Here is a 22,537-nt window from a genome sequence, read left to right as displayed (position 1 = left end):
TACACACAATTGTTTTAGTAATTATTTACATGCTTAATTTTTTTTTCAAGATTTAAATTATTTTTATTTTACGTACTGCTATACTTGTGGTTATAGTGTTATACCAATGTTCAAAGATATTTATGCATATTTAAACTCATGATTAATATGGCTTTTATTCTGACCATATTTATTTTGTTGTAAATATTAAAAATATATGACTTAAATCATTTTATTTTTCCAAAAGTACACACAAGACAGTTCTCCAGAAATACCAAAATTATTAATACTTTATTTATTTTTTTTTTGTAGAAATCTTACTACTGAAAAATATTGATGTAGCTCATGCTTATTAAACTCGGTGTATGCAAATTATTCATACACTGCCTAAATTAAATATTACACATAATAGACATAGGATTAAATTTATGTTTATATTTTCTTTAAGTTTAAAATGCTGTTAACTATTATCTCAAAATTAAAAAATCCAACAGGTTTATATTATTATTATTATTATTATTATGTATATTTTTTATTAACATATTTTCCTATAATACGATAATATAGAAATATTGTACTTGGTACGACATACCTTTTTCAAAATTTATTTATATATTTATAATAATCCTTTACTCTTTTAGTATTTCATTTAACTTCAGGGCGTTTGAACATACAATTTATTTAGTGTTATATTTTAATTATATCATTTTAAATTTAATTTAAACATCACGATTGGTAGGATTATAATAATAATCATAAGTATCATTTAATAAATTAAAAAGATTACTCAGTATTTATTAAAATAGAGAAGATTTTTTCTACACCCTGCCTAAAATAATTTTCCTATTGGTTAGTTAAAAATTAAAGTGGTTAATATATAATGTGCCTTGTGTCACCACTGGTAGGTACAGATCATACTAAGTTTAGAATTTTTTCATTAGGAATGTAGAGTGGAACTGCTAAGGCAACTTACCACAAGCCAAACATTTTTTTATTGGAAATTTGAAATTTCGGTTTAAATTTTACAGTGCCTCCTTCATTCTATTATTGACTCGAGGCACAGCCTATGCAATTCAATAAAACTCAGTTATAAATACGTATATAATAGATGTACAATTGAAATAATTAATAAATACAAAATATAGGTAACAAAAATTATAAGCTGTAATTTATTAAACTATAATTTGTAAATTATTAATTATCTTGGCGTTACAACTGAATGAAAAATAATCAGACATTTATGTAATATATTTTAAAATAAATTTTTTTACATGAAATAAAACATTTTTTTTGGAATACAAAATATTAATAACAAGTTATTTTTTTGTAATAAACTAATAATAATAATAATAATAAAAAACCAAGAATAATAACCAACTATTATAACTAGAAAGTTATAATAGTCAACAAATTCAGTTTTTAATATACAAAATTAATTTAATTGATACATTAAAGTAAGAGTCTTGACAATATTTTTTTTTACACAAATCAAAATACAGTTGGAATTTAAAGTATTGAACTACAATGTATGCATGTTAAATATAATACGTGATTAAGTAACAACTTTGTTTTATTATTAAATTACCTTTTTAGTTAATCAACAGGAGAAATAAAAATGAAAATACAATTTGTGAACTTAATTAAAAAAAATTATAAATATTTTAATTTAATCACATAATTAATAACAAATAAATTAAGAATGTTTAAGTTGATACTTGATGACATAAAATACATATAAACGTACATCATCAAAATATTTTAAGTAGACACAGTTGATTGTAATCCAAGTAGAAAATGTCAAAATGAATAAATTATACATAATGGCCAAAATTATAAGACACGCTGCCACTGTTGTTACACTGGAGGAAATGATTTTGAATATTTACATCTGTGACCAACATATAAAAATTGATATTTTGGTTAAAAATTAACAGTTTTCTGTTCGTATACAAAATTGGCGTAACAAATTTCAAATTGGTATTACAATATTAACAAAATAAAAATTTAAAATAAAATAAAATAAAATAAAAAAATAAAAATAAAAAAATAAAATAAAAAAAAAAATAAAATAAAAAAAAATAAAAAAAAAATAAAATTAAAAAAAATAATAATAATTAATAATAATATTAATATTATTATTATTATTATTATTATTAATAATAATAATAATTTTATTTTATTTTATAAAATAAAATTTTCTTAATCTGTTTTATAAAAAAAAAAAATATATGATTTGTATGTTTAAGCCTTATTACTATAATATATGGGTAAAACAGTTGCAAATGGTATGTCCATTTAAACAAAACACAAAATCAATAATTTTATTAATAATAAGCCATTCTACTGAACAAATCTTTAGTTATAAAAGATTAAATTTAAATTATAAAACATTTTTAGAAATTTAACGTAGTTACGAAACTATTGTCCGATGTTTTTTTTTTTCTTATTATTAATCACCTATTATATACCTTTTTGAACTATTCAAGTATTCAACACATATAAATATATAATATTACAAAAAAGTATGTACATTATGATATACAACTAAATTATAAACAATTTTAAAACTAAATAAATATTATGTCATAATAAACAAGGCAAATAAATAAACAAATACAATAGAATAAAAACATTAATATACAGGTTATATAAATAATCACAATAGTTAGGGTTATAAGGAATTGCTGGAAAATGTATCTGATAAGTAATTTAAATATTAACATGTATACAAACTATTATAAATAATAAAATAAATATAAATAATTTTAAATTAGAATTAATTCTAAATATTTGATTATCCACTTATTCAAGATAGTAAATAAAACGTTAGTTATAATTTACCTATTACATTCAAATATATTATATATTAAAATATGATTTGATTATTTACAAAAAATAAAAATTATAAATAATTTTTTTTTGAAATATTTTTAGTTTTTTAAATATAAACCGCCTAAAACTACAAAATACCATATATTAAATTATTGTTTATTTGTTTTTATTTTGTAATTATAATTGTATAATAACTACTATATAATATTTGTAAATATTTCAATGCTTCAATTTATTAATTATTCAAATATGTTTAGAATAAATTAATAAACAAATGATTAGTATTAAGAGTGTTATAAGTTGGTATAATGCAATATCTAGCCAAAAAAATGAGTATAAATATTTAGAATTAAATTTGTTACAGTTTTAGGCTATGTTTTAATAATGAAAGAAAATTTTTATCTTTTTTAACAACAAACAATACAGTACCTAGGTATAATAGTACTGAATTTAATGACTATTATGCACCATTTACTTATAACTACCTATTAAATTAAAAATCTCATTAATGGTATTTAAAAAAACTTTTAAAATTACTTATGTTATTCTGTAGTTTAATCTGAATTGGTTAAAGGTAAACCCTTTAAATGCAATACACAGATTATGTAAAATAGGAATAGCATAGTAATAATGCATCAACTTGACAAAAGTAAAAAAAAAAAAATTGCATATGATTAGGACATCAAATACCTGATCAATATCTGTAACATTAATGTTTTGCCTAATGATCATCTTTAATCCTTTTAGTTTCGTGTTATTATTATGAGCACCTGTTACTTTCGAATGTAATGGAACTTTTTTGAAATTGCTTTTTAGTCTCTTTATACTTGTATAAGATTCTCCATCATAATCATTATATTGATCTAAACAAAAACAATATTTCATTTTGAAAATTACATTAAACAAACTTAATCTATACAAGTGGTTTTCAACTGGTGCCGTGAGCGCTCTTAAAGTGTGCCACTAAAGATCTATTAATAGTTTTAATAGTATGTCTTTATATGTATATATTGGTATATACATAAAATATGCTTCATACGAATTGGCATGCCATAAAAATTTTGTGGGAAATGAAGTGTGCCATATGGTTAAAAAGGTTGAAAACTACTGATCTAGACAATTAAATATCTTAAATTAAAATTAAAAATAAAGTATTGAATAAGATGGGAATGAGTATTGTTTGTGGTAGTAAGTAGTGTTTAGAGATAAGTTCTATGTTAACACTTCACCCCCATTCTACATAGCTATTTTAAAAAAATAGCATTGAACTAAATCTCTTAGTGATTTTCCAGTCTCAGTGACACTAGTTTAACTTGAACTGTAGGGAGAATTATAAGAAAGTTTGCTGATAAATTATCTATTTATAACTGAAATTTTATGAAGTATAACTGTAAACAACACTTGAATTATGCTTTTTTTATATTTTAATACCCATAGTTCAAGTATTGTAACAGATATAAATAGTAAGCACTAAGCACTATAAATTTCAACAGTTAAAATATAATAAATAAGCTAGAAAACATCTAGATATGTAAAATAAAATATAATTTATTTAATTGTGGTATTTTAAAATGATTTTTTATGTTATCAACTGGTTTTTAACTTTAGATACAATAAAGTATGTTGATATGCGAACGCATGCACTTAATGACCAGGTTTAATATAAATTAGTTCATCTTAATTTAATATTAACAGAAAAGAAAAAAATAACATATACTTATTTTCTGTAAGTAAAACGACCCTTTGACTTCTTGAATTAACTGAAATAGTAATTAATACATTATATCTATTCACTAAACAAATATACGAGTAACTATAATCGTTATTAGGATTTTTAAAATTAAGGACAAAAATAATTAGAAACCCAGAAATTTTTATTTAAAAATATCTATAAAATACTAACTTTTTTTTATGTTTTATTTACTGATCCAATAAAACAAACTTCAGATGAATTTTACGTCTTTCAGTGAAAAAAAATTAGTATACAATCTTTAAATTATACCAAAAATGTCATAGCACTGGTATAGACAATATCATATTTCTAAGAAACAAATTAAGGTTGAGGATGCATTGAAATAAAATAACTCAAGGATTTTCTGAAAGTATAACTGTTCTTTTTGGTTTTTTCCTACAATATTTACTCTATTATCAAATTCTTGACTGTAATAGTTATTTAGAATATTAGAGATATTGCTGCTTTATTTTTAAGAAATGCCTTTATTTCTTTATGAAATTTACAATTTATTATTATAAATTATATAAAACAATTTTTTAATAATTGTAACCAATTTTCCTACTCACTTTATTTCAAATGCAAAGCTCCAAATTTAATAATAATAATAAAAAAAAAAATAAAACATGCAAGATCATACCTTCTCTCCACCTTCATACCTATCCTAAGGACAGCCATTACTATTATACTAATACATACAAGTATACTATAAAATCTATTTGCTTAACAATTAAGTACTAATGTTTTATATTCAAATTAATAAAACAATAACATTTTGCATACCTTCAGTTGGTACTTTAATTTCTGGTTTGTAAGAACATTTATCTTTTTTTTCTTCATTGGCACTATAAAAATATAATTTTATTTAAAATTAACATTCACTTTATTTTATTTTATAGACTAATTTTTTATGAATTAAACATATTATGAAATGTTCAAATATCATCTAACTTCTTTAAAATGTCATAATATTATTTTTTATTTGTGGAAAGATAAAAATCTTTTTATAAGCACAAATACTTTTATACATAAATATATAACCTGTTTATCTAATATTAAGTGTCAAGAACATTAAAACTTTTTAATTTCCAATCTCCTGTCAATATAATATCATTATAAATTAAAATATATCATATTTAAAAATATTTTACAAGTTTTGAAATTTTGAAATCAATAATTACATATAAATACATTTAATACTACCTTGAATCAACTACATCTTTAATTGCAGACTGTAATAATCGAGTAGGATAAAATGATTCTGATTTTTTCTTTACATCCAATTGATTCTAGACAGACATATATTTAAAGCTGGTTAATTAAATAATGTTGATTTGTATTTGTTACCATATTTAATCGAAGAGCTCTTCGTCGTTTTATTTCTGTTCTCAGATCAACTGAATCAGTATTTTTTATACATAATTTTTTATCATCTACAGCCTGTTATTTTAGAAATAAATAAGAATTAAATTATAATTAGTATAGAAAAATAATATAAAATTATAAGAATCTTCAATTAACATATATTATTTTAAATTTAACCAATCAGTTAAACAGTTATTTAAAAAAAAAAAACTGATTCAGTCCAACTATAAATTTGAACTCAAGTTAAAGAAATAGACAATAAAACAGATTTTAATGTAAATTATAAAATGCATTTTCATAGCATTTGGTTTGGTTTCTAATCATAATTTTTAGTATCTATTTCTTTGATCTGAGTGTTAATAAGTTAATTGCTACTTAGTTTTCTTTTATATATTTTATTTTCTTGTTTACTAAATTGTTTTAAATATGTTAGATTAAACTTTCTTTTTCTTACTTCCAAAGCAGAATCAAATTGTTTTAATTTCACTTGTTTTTCAACAGGTTTGACTTTAATTGTTTTCTGTAAATTATCATTATTATCAACACGTAGAATAGTAGGAGATATTAGTCTTGATTTAATCAATTTTTTTTTTGGGCTATAAGATTTTTTATTAAAAGTGCTAATAATTGGTGATCTTGATTTTCTTTTGAGCGGAGATCTACTTTTTCTCGAAACTGGAGATAATTGTCTTCTGTTAGGCAATGTAACTTTTGATACAAAACTATGTGTTTTGTTTAAAGATGATGGACGATTCTGAGATTTTTTAGGAGAATATTGTACTGGAGAAATATTTTTTTCTTTTATTGGTGATAACCTTCTTGGAGATGAAGATCTACTTTGAAGCTTTGAATGATCAACTGTAGTAGAACATCTATTTAAATATTTAATATAAGGAGAATTTGATGTTTTTCTATTAGACGCCATTGGAGATTTTAAAATAACACATGATTTTAATGAAGTACTTTGAGATGGAGAGTTTGTATTCGTTTTCAAATCAATCACAGATTTAAGTCCTTCTTTAAGTGGATTTAACTGTGATTTAAAATCTTCAATTGTCTTTGGTTGATTTAAACGAATAGGTTCATTTTTGTCAACATTCAATTCAGTAGAATTTTTTACTACAAAATTATTATTTGTTTTTAAATTTGAACTTTCTTTTATAGATGATTCCCCATCTTTACAAGCAATTTCAGTCTCTATAATATCCATTAATTTTTCGAGATCATCTAAATCTTTATCTTTTTCTCCTAACGATAAAATATCACAATCAGATGATTCTTCTTTTTCATTTTTTTCTGATTCACTATCTTCGCTTTCTAGAGAATCAGATTTATGTTCTAATCTACTGAATTTAGTAGATACTGAAAAACAAATATTCAACAAATAAATAATATAAATAATAATCAATTTAGATTAAACTTATTATATTATATTATGTACTTTAAAAACAACTATTAATTTATAAAAAAAAAAAATATTACTCTATTAAAAATTACCTTCATTGTTCAAATTTGGAATATTTGATGACTTTTTATCCTCAGAAGTAAGTGTAAGTGTAGAATTAGTTAAATTACTTTGAAAATCACAATCAATATCAGATGGTATAATAGAAATCAAATTACTATTGGGATGAGCTGATTTTTTTAAATTTACCTGTCAATAAAAATCAATAAGTAATAAATAACAGTATAATTAAAATATATTTTTAAAATTTTAAATTAACTTACACATTTACTGAACAATTTATTTGATGTAGGAATCCATTCTTCATTATTTTTAGGAGAAGTACTATAGGAACTACTACAAGAAAAACATTTTTCTGACTTTTGTATTCTATTTTCCGTATTTAATGGTGAATATGATTTTTTTTTCAATGTCATAAGAGCAGCTAGCCTTAAATTTTCAACATCATCTTCATCAATACTCTAAAAAATGAATATTATTAGTCTCATAAATTACTAAAATCAATAATAAATTATATTTTTATTTTTATTAATAAATATTACATAGTAAATATCTATACATTTGGATTTGTTGTTTAATTACATAATCAGCTACATAAAATTACTAAAACTATTCATTTTTAATAATAAAAATACCACTATGACATAAAAGTTAGTTTAAAAAATTAATTTTTCCTGATCAGTGATCATTCCAGTAATATGGGTAATAACAGATTAAGGACACTACTAGTACCTATCCAGCTACATACTAATCCTATAGATTGTATAGTTATAAGTAGCCACATTACATACCAATAATTAAATTATGATTAACAATCCAATATCCATATAAAGTTGCGTTAAACTGATAAATTAGTAAATCAGGGCATAGTTATGTTTATAATACAGATTTAGCTATGGCCATTTAAAATCATTGATTATACTTATAATTTTCTAAGTACTCAATCATATGAATTGTATCACTCATCAAATAAATACTAAAATTATCAAACACATAGGTACTAATAAATTGTAACACAAGAAAAACGCTATTTAAGTGAAAAAACTCTAAATATTCAAAATTATACACTAGGTAGTAGAACTAGTTTTTCTTTTTGTAAGGTCGTGAAATTAATGAAAAAATAAAAAAAAAAGTACACGTAATTAATGTAACAAAGGTCAAATTATATACTGGTTAAGTATATTTAATCAATATTGAAGGTATTATATTTAGTTTTTTACTCACATTGTAATCCATATTTCGCGATGCTCAGATGTTTAGACTATTATTTGTTAAGAAATAAAAAAACAATTAATAACAACACATATAGTATATAATACTGATTTACACCAGAGATGATGTATTCACCGTCTATTTAAATCAACACAAAAACAAATTATAATTAGCAATCCACTAAGATTTGTTGTCCGCTTTGGCGTTCCATTATACATGTGTACAGTTTAACAGCTAACGGGTATTCAACAATGAGGCACGAGACGCACGACATTATTACCGTGTACGGTGTACCCACAAGTGTCAAAAATCAAAATATTTTGTTTCCAAAGAAAAACTCGAAAAATAAATCGCCATCGGTTATTCGGTTTTAAGAATGTATACGTCATGGTATTAGATTATTAGATAACTTCCTATTTATATTATTATATTTAATAGCCCACATTAACCATAGATAGAGATATTAGATAATAAACTAATTTATTATCTGTATCTGTAATTATAACGGGCTAAAGCTAAACAGTGAAGTAAACACTATACGCTTAATCGTGACTCGTGGCTGAGTGGCGAATAAAATTACCTACCTAGTACTTACTGAAAACAGTGAAAACTGAAAAGTTAACTGTTTACTTATACTCCTATACAAGGACATCAATCTGTCAAAACTTAGGGGAATGACAAACTGACAATCAATCATAGTGAATCATACAATAAAAAAATTGTTTTCGTAACACGTAAATATATATAAATACATATATGTGTGTAGCACTGTAGCTGCAGGTTGATCGACATAATAGTATTACATTACGAAATCGAAAATACGAATTTACGAAGTACGAGTATGACTACTGTATGAGTAATAATTGAGTATGTTCAACTGACATCATGATCATGTAGTATATTATCCTTAGAAAAATTAATTTATTATTCATAGTTAAAAAAATAACAATAATTTGTCTAGGTGACATGTCACCCCCTTGCACCCCCTAATGGACGCCCTTGCTCCTATACCAACCGACTAATGAGCACTGTCGAGTACTCATTCGAATGACGAATTCGGAGTTCGGACTAAAGAATGGAAGACGGGCGAAGATCTACGATTTACAGAGTTAAGTAGGTAGTCAACTAGTCAATTTAAAAGTAGCGAACATTAAGACAAAATGTACTAAAATGCACTATAATGCTGATCAACGGGTTGCGTAGACTAACCGACCATACTAGCAAACTGGGTAACTGACTAAACTGTGAGGATATTGACAAAAGTTGCAGCAGAAATTTGTAGGTATCTACGATCGTAGCAGAATAGGTAGATTCAACTACAGTACCTATTATACACAATACGCAAATGGACAAATAGACCTATATACGTAAAATGTCCATGTCTACCGCCCTATCAGAGCGACGGAATTTTATTTTTGATTCCGTTGTAGTCGTACACACTTGTGCGACCGACGCAATATAATTAATGCGGACACGATAATAAAGTTATAGATTGGCATAGACCTCATGGTTCATTCACAGGTAGGTACCTAATACAAACATACATGCCTGGACAGAACACACAGAACCAACAATTTACCAAGTTTAACTCAATGGGCTGAATATTTTGGTAGATTATACCTCAAGAAAGGGACCCATCAAAGGTCTTATTTGAAAAATTATTCTATTTTTATAACGAGGAAAAGTATCAAAAATTGTATGTTATTCTTAAATCATTTGCGCCAGCACAGGTTATGAATTACTTTAACAAAAATTGGCATTATATTAGGAATGATTATGGTAGACATGACTTATGACAGTGGTAATTTTTTATAAAAAGGACAAATAACCGCCTAGAAAGTTATAATGGGAAATTGAAATCAGTAACTGATTCATTTTCTAATTTACAAGATTTTTTGAAAAATTATTTATTGTCATAAAATGCCTTAGAATACAACGAGATAATAAAGCTGCTACTTATAGTTCAAAAATGGCCAACGACTAAATTTTGAAATATTACCGTGGAAAAACAATATTTTAGACTATTGGCTCCCTGCCTTTGATTTTTTGAAAAAACAATTGCTACAAAAAAGTACCATTGTTGAAAGTACAACAGACCAATCATGTAACTGTGCCTTTTTTAGGTCTATGAAACTACCATTTAAACATATTTTCAAATAAAAAGAACATGAACATTTATCCCTCTTTGATCATACAATTTGTGATAATAGGTGAACAAGAAATTTTTACACAAAATCACATGTCAATAATAAAAAAACATTTAATACATTGAACATTGAGTAATGATCAAAATAATTCAAAATTGTCAATAACACACCAACCAGCACAAAAGACAAAATGTTTAACGTCACACGAAAAATTTATAAAAGCATCAATATTTTTATCTTAAATATCTGAAATTTTAAGTACCGTGTCCAATGATCAGTTCCATATAGGAAAATTGAATAGTTGAAATTACTTACTGATTGTTGGGCAAATAATAAAGAGTTGTCAATAAAATTGTTGGAAAATAATACTTGGCGAACTTAAAGAGATTGATGATATACTTTGTTTTGAAGATTATGTAATTTAAGAGGAAGTTGATGTTGCCAATTATAAAGAGGGTACTGATGAGTGATGATCATGATGCCATTATACCTAGTGCTGATGAGCTTTTTGCTAATTTACCGAATGTTAATGAAACTATTGGTAAATATTGTAAATATTATTTATTTAATATAATTTAATTTATTTAATTATTTCAGTCAAAGAAAATATATATCAGCTGGCATACATTTAGTTACCCCAAAAAGTTAAAGTATATGGCAGATCGAAAGGAGCTGCTTTAACAACTATCGGGTTACCAAAACATCGTATTCAAACAAAACCTAACAAAACAAAACCTACACATTTTACAAAAAAACATTGCACGATTAAAGAAAATATAATTATAGAATGGTTAACTAATAAAAATTTTGTCGATCAGGTCCGTAGAACCAACTACAAAATTTGCGAATCCGATATAAAATACCAACCAAATAAAATTTGCACTGAAATATTTAAAGATGATGTGAATATTAATGGTATAAAGCATACTGCACCGAAACTGCATGGAGTTTAGTAATAAAAATGTTAAAATTGAAAAAAAACAAATTGGATTTGTCCGTTGTGTGATTTAGACATAAAATCACAAATAGAAGTACGTAATAGAGTAGAAAATATTAGTTTGTCAAAATTTTAAAAATGAGTGTGAGTGACTAATATGATGAATTATTATTGTAAATTTTTTTATTTTTAGATTTTTTAATGAATACGTACAGACAACTGTGATATAACTCAAGTTTTTTTTTGAAGAATTTTGTCTTTTTTTGCCTTCGCATATCCCCATTCATCACTATATTGCTCTCTTTTCTCTCTTTACATGATTATAATGTAAACTAGGTATAGATACTATACAATTGATAGAAATGATTGAATAATGAATATGCAGTTATGAATTAATAATTGCATTATCATTGTTATATTAGTATCATACGCATTTCTTATAGTTAGTTGTCTGGTATTTAGACACAGCGAAGAAAAAATACGTTCGACGTCTTCTAACTCTATAGTTATTTGTGGCTGGTGCATATTTAAAAAATTCAATAAATTAGGCGTAATATCAAAATAAACATTTGCTTTACTTTACATTGAGTGCCACGAGTAAGATTTAATGGTTTTATATCCTTTATTTTTTTCAATTATAAAACTACATAAATTTATCTTTAGTTTTTTTTCCATTTGGACCAGGAATATTTGTTAAAATATTTAGATTCAATTTAATAAAAGAAATTGTCCTCAAAGATAAAAATCAAAGTATTTTTCATCTATTTATCTATACCTAATACTTATCGTGTACGCGCGGTGTACCTACCTAAAATCTAATAAAAAAAAAAACTGCTTGATGAATTACCTTGTGAGTTGTAGTTGTTGTAAGTTGTATTGAATTTAATACAGGGAAGTACGCAGAAAAAGTTTTGGGGATATTTTTGAAAATCAGTTTTGAAAAGTAGAACTATTTTTAATAAATATACAAAAAAAATTTATAAAAATTACTAATTAGGTATACTTAAAATAATTTTTTTAATTACAAACATTGATATATCAAAATTAACATTAAAAATGAATAATAGTAAATAACCATGCAAAAACCCAAGTATTTTGGGGGGTGTTTGAACACCCCTCTGTGTACGTCCCTGATTTAATATAATATAATATTATAATTATTATTATAGTGTTATTTATTACATTAGCGTCATAATTCATCCCGAAATGCGATAATAATAACTATTTTACAAATATATTTTATGTGAAACAAAGTTTTCAAAAATTCTTTCTCCCTTAAATAGTGAATATAAAATAGGTAAAATAAAAATGAATTACAATTATTGTTACCTAGGTATTTATTAGTAACTATTTAAATTTAAAAATAAATGATAATTACACAACTATTATTTCTGAAATAAATAATGGAAATTGTTTCGTTATTAAGGTGTTCCTCTGATTATAAATATTATCGTAGTACCATACTTATAATAAAAAATAATTTGGATCCAGCTAATTCATACATACAATTTGTCTATCTAAGTAATTGTTATCATATGTATACCTATAGTTTTTAGAATTTTGCATAATTATCTTATCTCTAATTGTGGAAATGGTTATGATAATATATTCTATAATAAAGGTAAAAACATCGTTCGAAACTAAAATATACACAAATTGGTACTTATCGATTGATTGGTAAATTAAACTAGTATAATATACTGTATAAGCCGTATATATAATAAATGTAAATAAAAACTAAAAGGTAAATCGGAGAAGATTATTTTATAATAAAATAATAAAACAAATATTAAAAATATGTTATGCATATTACACAAAGTTACAACCAATGAACCAACAAGCTACTACCAACTAGCTATTACGACGCAAATACAGCTTGATATGAAGTATGAACGTTCCTTAACAAATTTTAAATTTCGCGCTAACAGCTATATTGCCAACTGCACGGCAAGACAACTTTTGTCGAACAATTCGAAATTCAAAGTTTTTCATAAGAATATAATAATATTTGTGAATTGGAAATCTTAGCAATGTCTGAGATGAATATGTAATGCTGTTAATGAAAATCTACAAAGCCAAATGGTATTAACATTTCTATAGGTCGCGCACTCGCGCGACGAAATTTTATCACCAACATAAACATAACCTCAAATAATTTCGCTCTTTCCCAGTTCGCCCTGCTGACAACCGCTCGCGATCTCAGTCTTTTTGCTTCGGGCCCGTAGTCGGTGTAATGTTTTGAGGTCTCTGATCGCATTATTCATCCATCGCAATCCCAGGTAATTATGAGTTTCTGTAATTGTAAACCGATTACTTTCGGCCATCATTCGGTGTACTACGACAATTTGCTGGTAGCCGGACGATCCGTCGTCGGACTGGTCCGGTTTCGAGACCGCTTGTTTCCGGTCATTAATGGTCGAAGTATTTCTCGTTTAGGTCTTCGATGACGACTATGACGACGATTATGAACCACTGTCCAATTGGTTATGGATCGTCGTCGCCTTGTATTTTATGTTGAATTTAAAATTATTTTTCCATTTTTCAGGTGTTACAATAAAGTGTCAAGATGGTGCGTATGAACGTATTGAGCGATGCTCTCAAGTCAATAAACAATGCCGAAAAGCGAGGAAAACGTCAAGTCCTGATCAGGCCATGTTCTAAAGTCATCATCAAGTTCTTGAAAGTCATGATGAGTCACGGTAAGTGAGATACCATAAACTTAAAATTGCTAAAATATTGTCACTGATGATATTTGCTGTTTTTTTGTTTAATTAATTTATTTCAATAGCATTTCTTCTAACGGTCTCATTGTATATCTAATTTATTTCTGAATTTTTGATGTATTGCCTTTTTTAGTCTTAACATTAATTTCTCTAAAATAAATTCATTACAACAATTTCATCAATTCTCATTATGCACATTATATATATATGTATTATATAAAAAATAATCAACGTACTGATTATTTTATCTTCTAAATCTATTATTTTGCTGTATGTATTTCAATAATTTTGCTTATAGTACATGATTTCCTTATTTAATTGCGACTTTTATGTTGTATATAACTATAGAAAGCTGAATTGATATATAATTTGAATAACCAATATTATATCAATTATTTATACAATTATGAAACTAAATTATATTTGTATGTTGTATCATCAAATGTTTACTGATCTGATTGTAGATAGCAAGTAGGTACCTATAATATGAAAATTTTAAATACCTATAATTTTTATAAATTGAAAATAATAGAGTTTAAACCCTTGAAACAATAATAATTGTATTATACATTTTATTTTTAGGATACATTGGCGAATTTGAAATAGTCGATGATCACAGGGCTGGCAAAGTTGTGGTTAATTTAACTGGTCGTCTTAATAAGTGTGGTGTCATTTCTCCAAGATTTGATGTACCTATTAGAAATATTGAAAAATGGACTAATCAGCTACTGCCATCCAGACAATTCGGGTAATTTTAAGATTTAATTTAATTGGCTAGTTGATTTACTTCGATTTTAATTTATTTTACATTAATAGACGCCTAATTTTATTTTCTGTGTTAGTTATTAGTAATAATTATTGGTTAAATTATTAAAATATTTTATTATTATTTTAACTTAATTGATTAAGATTATAATATGTGCATTTCAAATAAGCTATATTTAGGTTCAAAATTACTGTTGTCATGGGGGGATAATTGTAGGGCTTACTGTGCGTTCGTAATACAGCCAGTCTTGCATTTATTCCACTTTGACTGCAGAAAAATGTGTTTCAAGCTGCTATATCCATGGTTTATAACGAAGAATCTGGATTACTCATTGTTGGGTAATATCTACTTGCAATATTAATTTGAAATTCCGTGTTATTATTTTAGCAACATTTTTAAGACTAACAATTTTTTCAATTTATGTTTAAGTAATACAAAAATAATCAAATAAAACAAGATTTATAATATATCATAAAAAAGAAAAAAAAATGAAGAAAATAAATGTATTCACTTAGCATACTTTGCATAATATACTTATTTATCTTAAATAATTTTTTGATTTTTACAACTAAAAACCATTTAAATAAATAAATTAATATTATCTTCCAAATTGTTTTTAATTTAAATGATATAGCTTACATAATTTTATTATTTTTTTTTTTAGTAATAGTTCATTTACTATTTGCCAGTGGTTCTAGTGCTTTCACTAGTATTTTTTTCGATGACATTTTTAATTTAATTTTTACACTGATTTTATTGTTCAATTATTTTAGCATGAATTTGCCATTTATAATTTCATAATGTTTGGTCATGAAAGTTGTACAATATTCTAAGTAAGATACGAGTAAAATAGGTTTTTAAAATAAAAAATTATATTGATTATTTTAATAATTATAATGGAAACACTATGGCATTGGAACTTTAAAGTTAAATGTGATTTTTCTTAAACTTATTAAATGCTTGTAAAAGTAAATCATTATATTCAGATGTACTGTGCTTTTATTTGTCTTTACTTTGCTAGCTTGTATAAAAAAAATTCAAAAATAGGTTACTTTTAAACTGTTAAATAAAAAGATGCATATAAATACGTAATACGTATTTTATAGTAATTATTAAATTTGGTAAGTATTTAAAATTAAGGGATATAACAACACTAATTTTTTATTTATTTTTAAGTTTTATGGTTTATTATTGTAGTCAAAATAAATAAAGAAATAATTATTCAACTATATAATAAGGCTTGATTTATAGTCACTTATGTTTCACATGTAAATGTTGCTTGATTTACACAATTATTTCTATAATTTAAGATAGTAAATTTTAATTATTATCTATAATATATTTAATTTTTTAATTATTTGTTCAATACTATTTTAACTATGAAAAAAATTAGAATTTATATAAAAAATATGATCACATCAATAAATACAACCATAAATAAATGCACTTTAATTCCATTAAAATGATGTTAACTTAAGCGATTGAAATCTTATTAATCTAGATACTTTTACATGTAAAACAAATATTATCCTATCATTCAGATTTCATCTGTAACTTATTGAATATTTGCAAGTCTTTTAAGGTTTTAACTAACGATATCCATACCATATTAGTTTATAATAAATTTAAAATCTAAGCTTTATTGTTTTTATGTCCTTTAATAAATTTAGAATATTTTTTCAATATACCTCTAAGTATTATTATATTATTATGCAAAAAATGGTTTTGGAACATTCCAGTAGTGTAATTTTCCTTAAACCTTAATATTGGCAAAATAAAATCTTACATTTTTCCAGATGACATGTATTATTCCCTACATGTCTTAACAATATAAATTTATTATTAAAATATTTTATAAATTAAAAAAAAAAATTGAATTACATTTATTTTTAAAATCATCTTTTATTTATTAATTTATTATATATCAGAATTTAGTTTAAATGTTTATATATTTAAGAAATTTAATGCAAGTTCCAAAAACCATATTATTGTATGAATAAAAATATACTATTATTTTTAATTTATTTTATAAATATAATTTTACTATATAAAATGAAGAATATTTTAAATATTTAACAATAGATCTTGTATTATCACATAAAATTGGTTTATTACATAATTAAAATAGGAATATTTGAATATTGATCAATGATTATGATAACTGGATTTATTCAATATATTATTTAAAATACGATTAAGTAGGTAAATCCTGTTGAGTTTAGTATGAATTATTTTTGAAAGTAGGTTAATTAAATTAAATGTGCTTAATGTGTTTTAAGTATTAGTAATTATAAATGTATTAAGGATCTTATTAATAGAGCTAGTAATATTTTATGTTTACACGTGTTCATATTAAATATTAATATAAATGTATTGTGTTTTGTTAAATGTGTTAAAATTGTTTTATTGATCAATTGATAAAATAATCTTAACTATTAGCTGTTTTTAAACTTAATTTTTAATGTTACTCTTAATAATTTGGTGCCGTTATTGTTTATATTTATTAAAATAAATATGTTTGTGGGATCTAGTTCTATTTGGTATCTGGATGCTAAGTTATTCTAAAAGTTATGGGATATACATTAAGTCTACAAATGATAGTAATTTTGTAGTTTAAATTATTCAGATATATGAATACCTGTTGTTATTCTCTTAAAAGAGAAACCTTATAAAATGCTCTTCAGATAAATTTTTTTATTATTTTGGACAGTTTCCTTAAATGTGTTGTAGAAAATATATTTTAGCCATACAACAAAAAATATTAGATGAATTTATTGGTACAAAATATTAATGATATTCTTGTGATGTAAAATATAATTTATTTATTTATTCATTACGATTGTTTTGTAATGAATGGTAAATATTGTTTGAATTTATGCAAGTTCCGACAGAAGATATTTATATGATTAAATAATTTCTCATGAGCTTGCTAAATAAAAAAATTACACTATTTTCAAATGTATTGTGTCTTATGACATTACATTGCTAACTTGTAAGCACAATTTAAAAAAAAAAAGTTAATTTTAATATTTTACTTTTAGTATACACTAAAGGTTCCCAAACTTTTTATCTTACAACTCATTTTGGGAATTTTTTTAAATTTGGCGATCCGCAATATCAATGAATGACTTTTTGCTGTTTTAGTGAACCAGTTACTTAATCAAATGATAAAAACTATTATTTAATATTATTTAAAAATATAACATGACCCACAGTTTAGGAACCTTTGATATAAGACAAAGATAATGATGTATGATGAATATATGACAACTATTAATGTTTAAAATAACGCAAGTTCCAACTGAAGATATTTATTGTTAAATAACTTCTTATGAGTTAGATATTTTTTATTAAATAACTTCTCATTAGCTTGCTAAATAAAAAATTTACATTATTTTCAAATGTATTGTGTCTTATGACATTACATTGCTAACTTGTACACACAATTTAAAATACATGTCAATTTTTGTATTAATTTTAATGTATTCGTATAAAAAAAAGGTAATGATGGTATGGATAGGTGACTATTAATGTTTACAATTACGCAAGTTCCAACCGAAGATATTTATTGTTAAATAACTTCTTATGAGTTAGATATTTTTTATTAAATAACTTCTCATTAGCTTGCTAAATAAAAAATTTACATTATTTTCAAATGTATTGTGTCTTATGACATTACATTGCTAACTTGTACACACAATTTTAAAATGCTTAATTTTTTAATGTTAATATTAATGAAGTATTAGTATAGGTAATATTTTAAATAAAATTACAATGTTTTGTACTCAAGTTTTGATTGTAGTATTATGTTCAATTATTTTTTAGTCATATTATATATTTTTGACAATTATTTTTACAATATTATGAAAGTTGAATTACTTAAAGAGTATATTTTTTTGTTACAGATTTGTAGTGCTGACCACCAGTGGTGGTATTATGGATCATGAAGAAGCCAGACGGAAACATTTAGGAGGCAAAATCTTAGGATTTTTCTTTTAAATTGTACGTTTTTAACTTTAATTTTTTTGACTAATAAAGAAAATGTACCATTACATAACTGTTATTTTTTATTGATAAATTATGGAATGTAGACATACTTATAATTAATTTCTCACAGCACAGGAAATTAATTAATTGGACACATTAAATCTTAATTTCTAAGTTATAGCGAAAAAAAGTGTAATTTGGTATTTTTATTGATGTATTTTGTATTAGAAGTATGTATCAACATCTGGTTTTAAGAAAACAATAATTAAAAAGTGTCTTTCACTTATATTTTTGTAAATCTTAGAATACATTTTATTTTTACATTGTAGTATACCTCGACATAACATAACTATTAACTAAATTAAATTTAAGGATAAAAGAAGAGATGTATGTAACATTTTATGTTCCAAAAAAAGTTGCCTATTATTTTTATTGTTGGTGTAGTATTTCTTTTTTTTACTAAAGAAAAATTGAGCTATAAATTAGTTATTTTAGTATAAGTAGTTGGTTATGTTTTTATTTAAATTATGAGATTTTACTATGCTTCAAACAATCCAAACACATTTATAAAATATTACAAACTATATTATTTTGCTTTTTTGTACTTATTAACTTATTAATGTTATTTAGGAGTACTTAATGAAATGCTCATTTAAAGTATAAATAAAATAATACACATGTTTAGTTTTAAATATTGATTGATTGCTGATTAAGAAATTTTGTAGACAAACACTCGGGCTCAAAAGTAAAGTATCAGCTTTTAAGTAGTAATTATTTTACTACGATACAATATGTAATATACTTTATATTTATATGTAACAGCACTAATGGTAAGAGTATAGAAGACATGGTAACTTTCTATTGTACCTTGTCAGTTGTAAGTAATATAATATTTCCATTCTAGTCTTCTACTACTAATTTATTATTTATACCGCCATTAATATATCATAGCTATAACTCAGTAATTAATTTTAAATGTCATGTATTAGCTTAAATATATTAGCATAATTTAATACATACGTATTAAAGTTAATAATTCATTATCACGATGGACTTATTTTTACTTTATTTGCGGGATGAAGATGATTATGTACAATATGTAGATAATTGATCTTAACAAAGTGCAATTATTGGATGTTGAAATGGAATTAATCTAATCTGTAGAACTATATTATTATTATATAATATAGAATTTATAAATATTTATCTATTATTATTCATATTGTATTATAAAATATAACGCAAAAGTAAAAAGTTACTTAATTATAGCGATGAAAGTAATTTGGATAACTTTTTTTTATTCTATCAAATGTTATTTTAATTATTGTAACTTATAATAAGTATAAACAGTGTTATACTAAATAATGCATAATGCATATAGAGTTCATCTGTATACTATCTATCTGTGAATTGTGTATTGTCTGGTATAAAATTTCATTATTTTGAATCTTATAGCGTTTATTTTATTGAATCTCATTTTGGCAACTATCATAAAACCAGTTTTACATGGTATACTAGATACACACAATTTTCAACTGTAATAAAATATATTTTATTTTGTCAAAAATTTAGTCAACACCATTGCGTTGTGAGAAATCAATAAATCACCAACAGTGACAAAATGTTAAGTCAGAATAATAAAATTAAATCGAAAAAATTTTCTATTGCTTTATTTTGAAATTCGTTTAGGCAAACTATACATATAATAACATTATTTCAATAAAAAATAATTTTTGGTAGTCTGCGATTCAAACCCGCTGAACAATAAAATACATACTATCTTCCTTAAAAAATATTGTACCTGCAATACGTCCTACCTACTTCATCGCCAATTTATCAAACAGAATCCATTAGTCAGCACACAGTTTCTTTTTCTTTATGATTTGTTAAGCTTTTTAAACTCCTTTGACTTCATCTATAAAGCCGCTCCACCTATTATTTATTTTAAGAAAATTATTACTTTTTTTCTTGAGATTTTATTCAGACGTAGATAGGTACTTTCTCAGAATATATACGGCTGTGGTATGATATATTAGCAATATCTTTATAAATGTAAATTTTCGATATTCTAAAAATAATTTTTTAGGAATATTTACATATTATGTAAGATAATTAATAATATTAATTTTATGATAATATGATCACAGCCATCTGCAAAGGCGCACGATATCATGCTTTTTAGTTCTATTATTACAATATGATCGGTGCATTATGATAATAAGATCAAAAAAAAAAAATTTTCTCACAAGATTACTACCTATATTTGTTACGAAAAAAAATAAATGGAAATATCACCCTCTTCTACATAAAAATATGCCACAATACGTACCCGAATCGGCCGAATCAAAATAAATTTTCAAAAATATAGTTAGTGATTTTATATGTGTGATTTTGTGTATACCTGTATTTTGGGTATAGTTTACGATCAATGCAGAATTCAGTATACCAAAAATAGGAATCTTAGAGAAGTAGGACTGCACACCCTTACGTATTGTTTCCGACTCTCCGTTTAGGTACCTATCTATATTATGAATTACGATAAATACATATAGAAAATTCAACATATATCTAGTTTAGTAGTTCACTTCTCACTGTGTGTTACTGACTACTGTGTTATTATAACTTAATTTATTATTAAAATAGCGGCCCGTGAAACTCGGTGTAAGTGAACACCCTAGGACGGAAACGTCGGAAACACGACTTGGGAGAAATTCTAGTAATCTCAAATTTAGTTTTGTGTTAAGGTGGGTGTTTGCGAAGTTGGTTCCACTCAGAGCCGTGCCGTTAAGATTTGGCGCCCAGGGCAAAATTAAAAATATTCGCCCCATATTTTATTATGATTTTTTATCATTATGCATTTCAATTTTTTCGGCGCCTCTTTAAACCATGCGCCCGGGGCGCATGTCCCCTAGGCCCCCCCACGGCACGGCTCTGGTTCCACTGATGTGATGGCTCTATACTTTGGCGGTCATCTTGTTTTGAACGCGAAAAAGTTGAATTTGAGTGTCTAGTCGTTGATAATCAACCAGTTAAAATCGATAGGTACTTGACAATGCGATCCGCCTGCGGCGAATTGTACCTCCACGCCAAATTACGCCAAAAGTTTGGTGCTATTTTGTGTTTTGCACTTGAAAAGTTGAAGTCGAATCTTCAATTCATTTGATTTAGGTGTTTAGCAGTCGGTCATCAACCAGTGTAATTTAATTTACACTGCGAAAATAAACCAATCAGGTAAGTGATCCTAATTATTATATATATATATATCCTGACGTCAATAGTCGTAAAAAAAAGTTAAAGTAAAATCGCATGTTTAAATATTAATTAATCAACAATCAATGGTGAAAATTAATTTATACGATACCTATATTAAACCTTACAGGCAATGTGAGCGC

At 24.6% G+C, this 22,537-nt stretch overlaps 2 protein-coding genes across 4 annotated transcripts; one reads left to right on the top strand and one right to left on the bottom strand.

Annotated features, from left to right (window-relative positions):
* Positions 1-1,692: 1,692 nt before the first annotated feature.
* On the bottom strand, positions 1,693-9,130 carry LOC113548723 (probable myosin light chain kinase DDB_G0279831). Of its 3 annotated transcripts, XM_026949758.1 has the most exons (9): positions 8,598-9,128; positions 7,637-7,834; positions 7,406-7,562; positions 6,363-7,270; positions 5,891-5,983; positions 5,747-5,832; positions 5,327-5,388; positions 3,502-3,674; positions 1,693-1,867 (listed from the first exon to the last, which is right to left on the bottom strand). In XM_026949758.1, the coding sequence occupies exons 1-9, from the start codon at positions 8,607-8,609 to the stop codon at positions 1,862-1,864; spliced, it is 1,695 nt and encodes a 564-aa protein (XP_026805559.1). In that variant the 5' UTR covers positions 8,610-9,128; the 3' UTR covers positions 1,693-1,861. The 3 variants fall into 3 exon arrangements, with proteins under 3 accessions (XP_026805559.1, XP_026805556.1, XP_026805558.1); XM_026949755.1 differs by lacking the exon at positions 1,693-1,867 and having other exon boundaries at positions 3,246-3,674; positions 8,598-9,130; XM_026949757.1 differs by lacking the exons at positions 1,693-1,867; positions 5,891-5,983 and having other exon boundaries at positions 3,246-3,674; positions 8,598-9,130.
* Positions 9,131-13,787: 4,657 nt separating this feature from the next.
* On the top strand, positions 13,788-19,210 carry LOC113550702 (40S ribosomal protein S15Aa). The gene is made up of 4 exons (XM_026952704.1): positions 13,788-13,948; positions 14,215-14,368; positions 14,975-15,140; positions 19,064-19,210. Exons 2-4 carry the CDS (start codon positions 14,236-14,238, stop codon positions 19,155-19,157), a joined length of 393 nt encoding a protein of 130 aa, XP_026808505.1. The 5' UTR covers positions 13,788-13,948; positions 14,215-14,235; the 3' UTR covers positions 19,158-19,210.
* The last annotated feature ends 3,327 nt before the right edge of the window (positions 19,211-22,537 follow it).

Source organism: Rhopalosiphum maidis, chromosome 1 (genome assembly GCF_003676215.2).
Source record: "Rhopalosiphum maidis isolate BTI-1 chromosome 1, ASM367621v3, whole genome shotgun sequence".
Classification (NCBI taxonomy): Eukaryota; Metazoa; Arthropoda; class Insecta; order Hemiptera; family Aphididae; genus Rhopalosiphum; species Rhopalosiphum maidis.
This window is presented reverse-complemented; position numbering and strand designations above follow the sequence as displayed.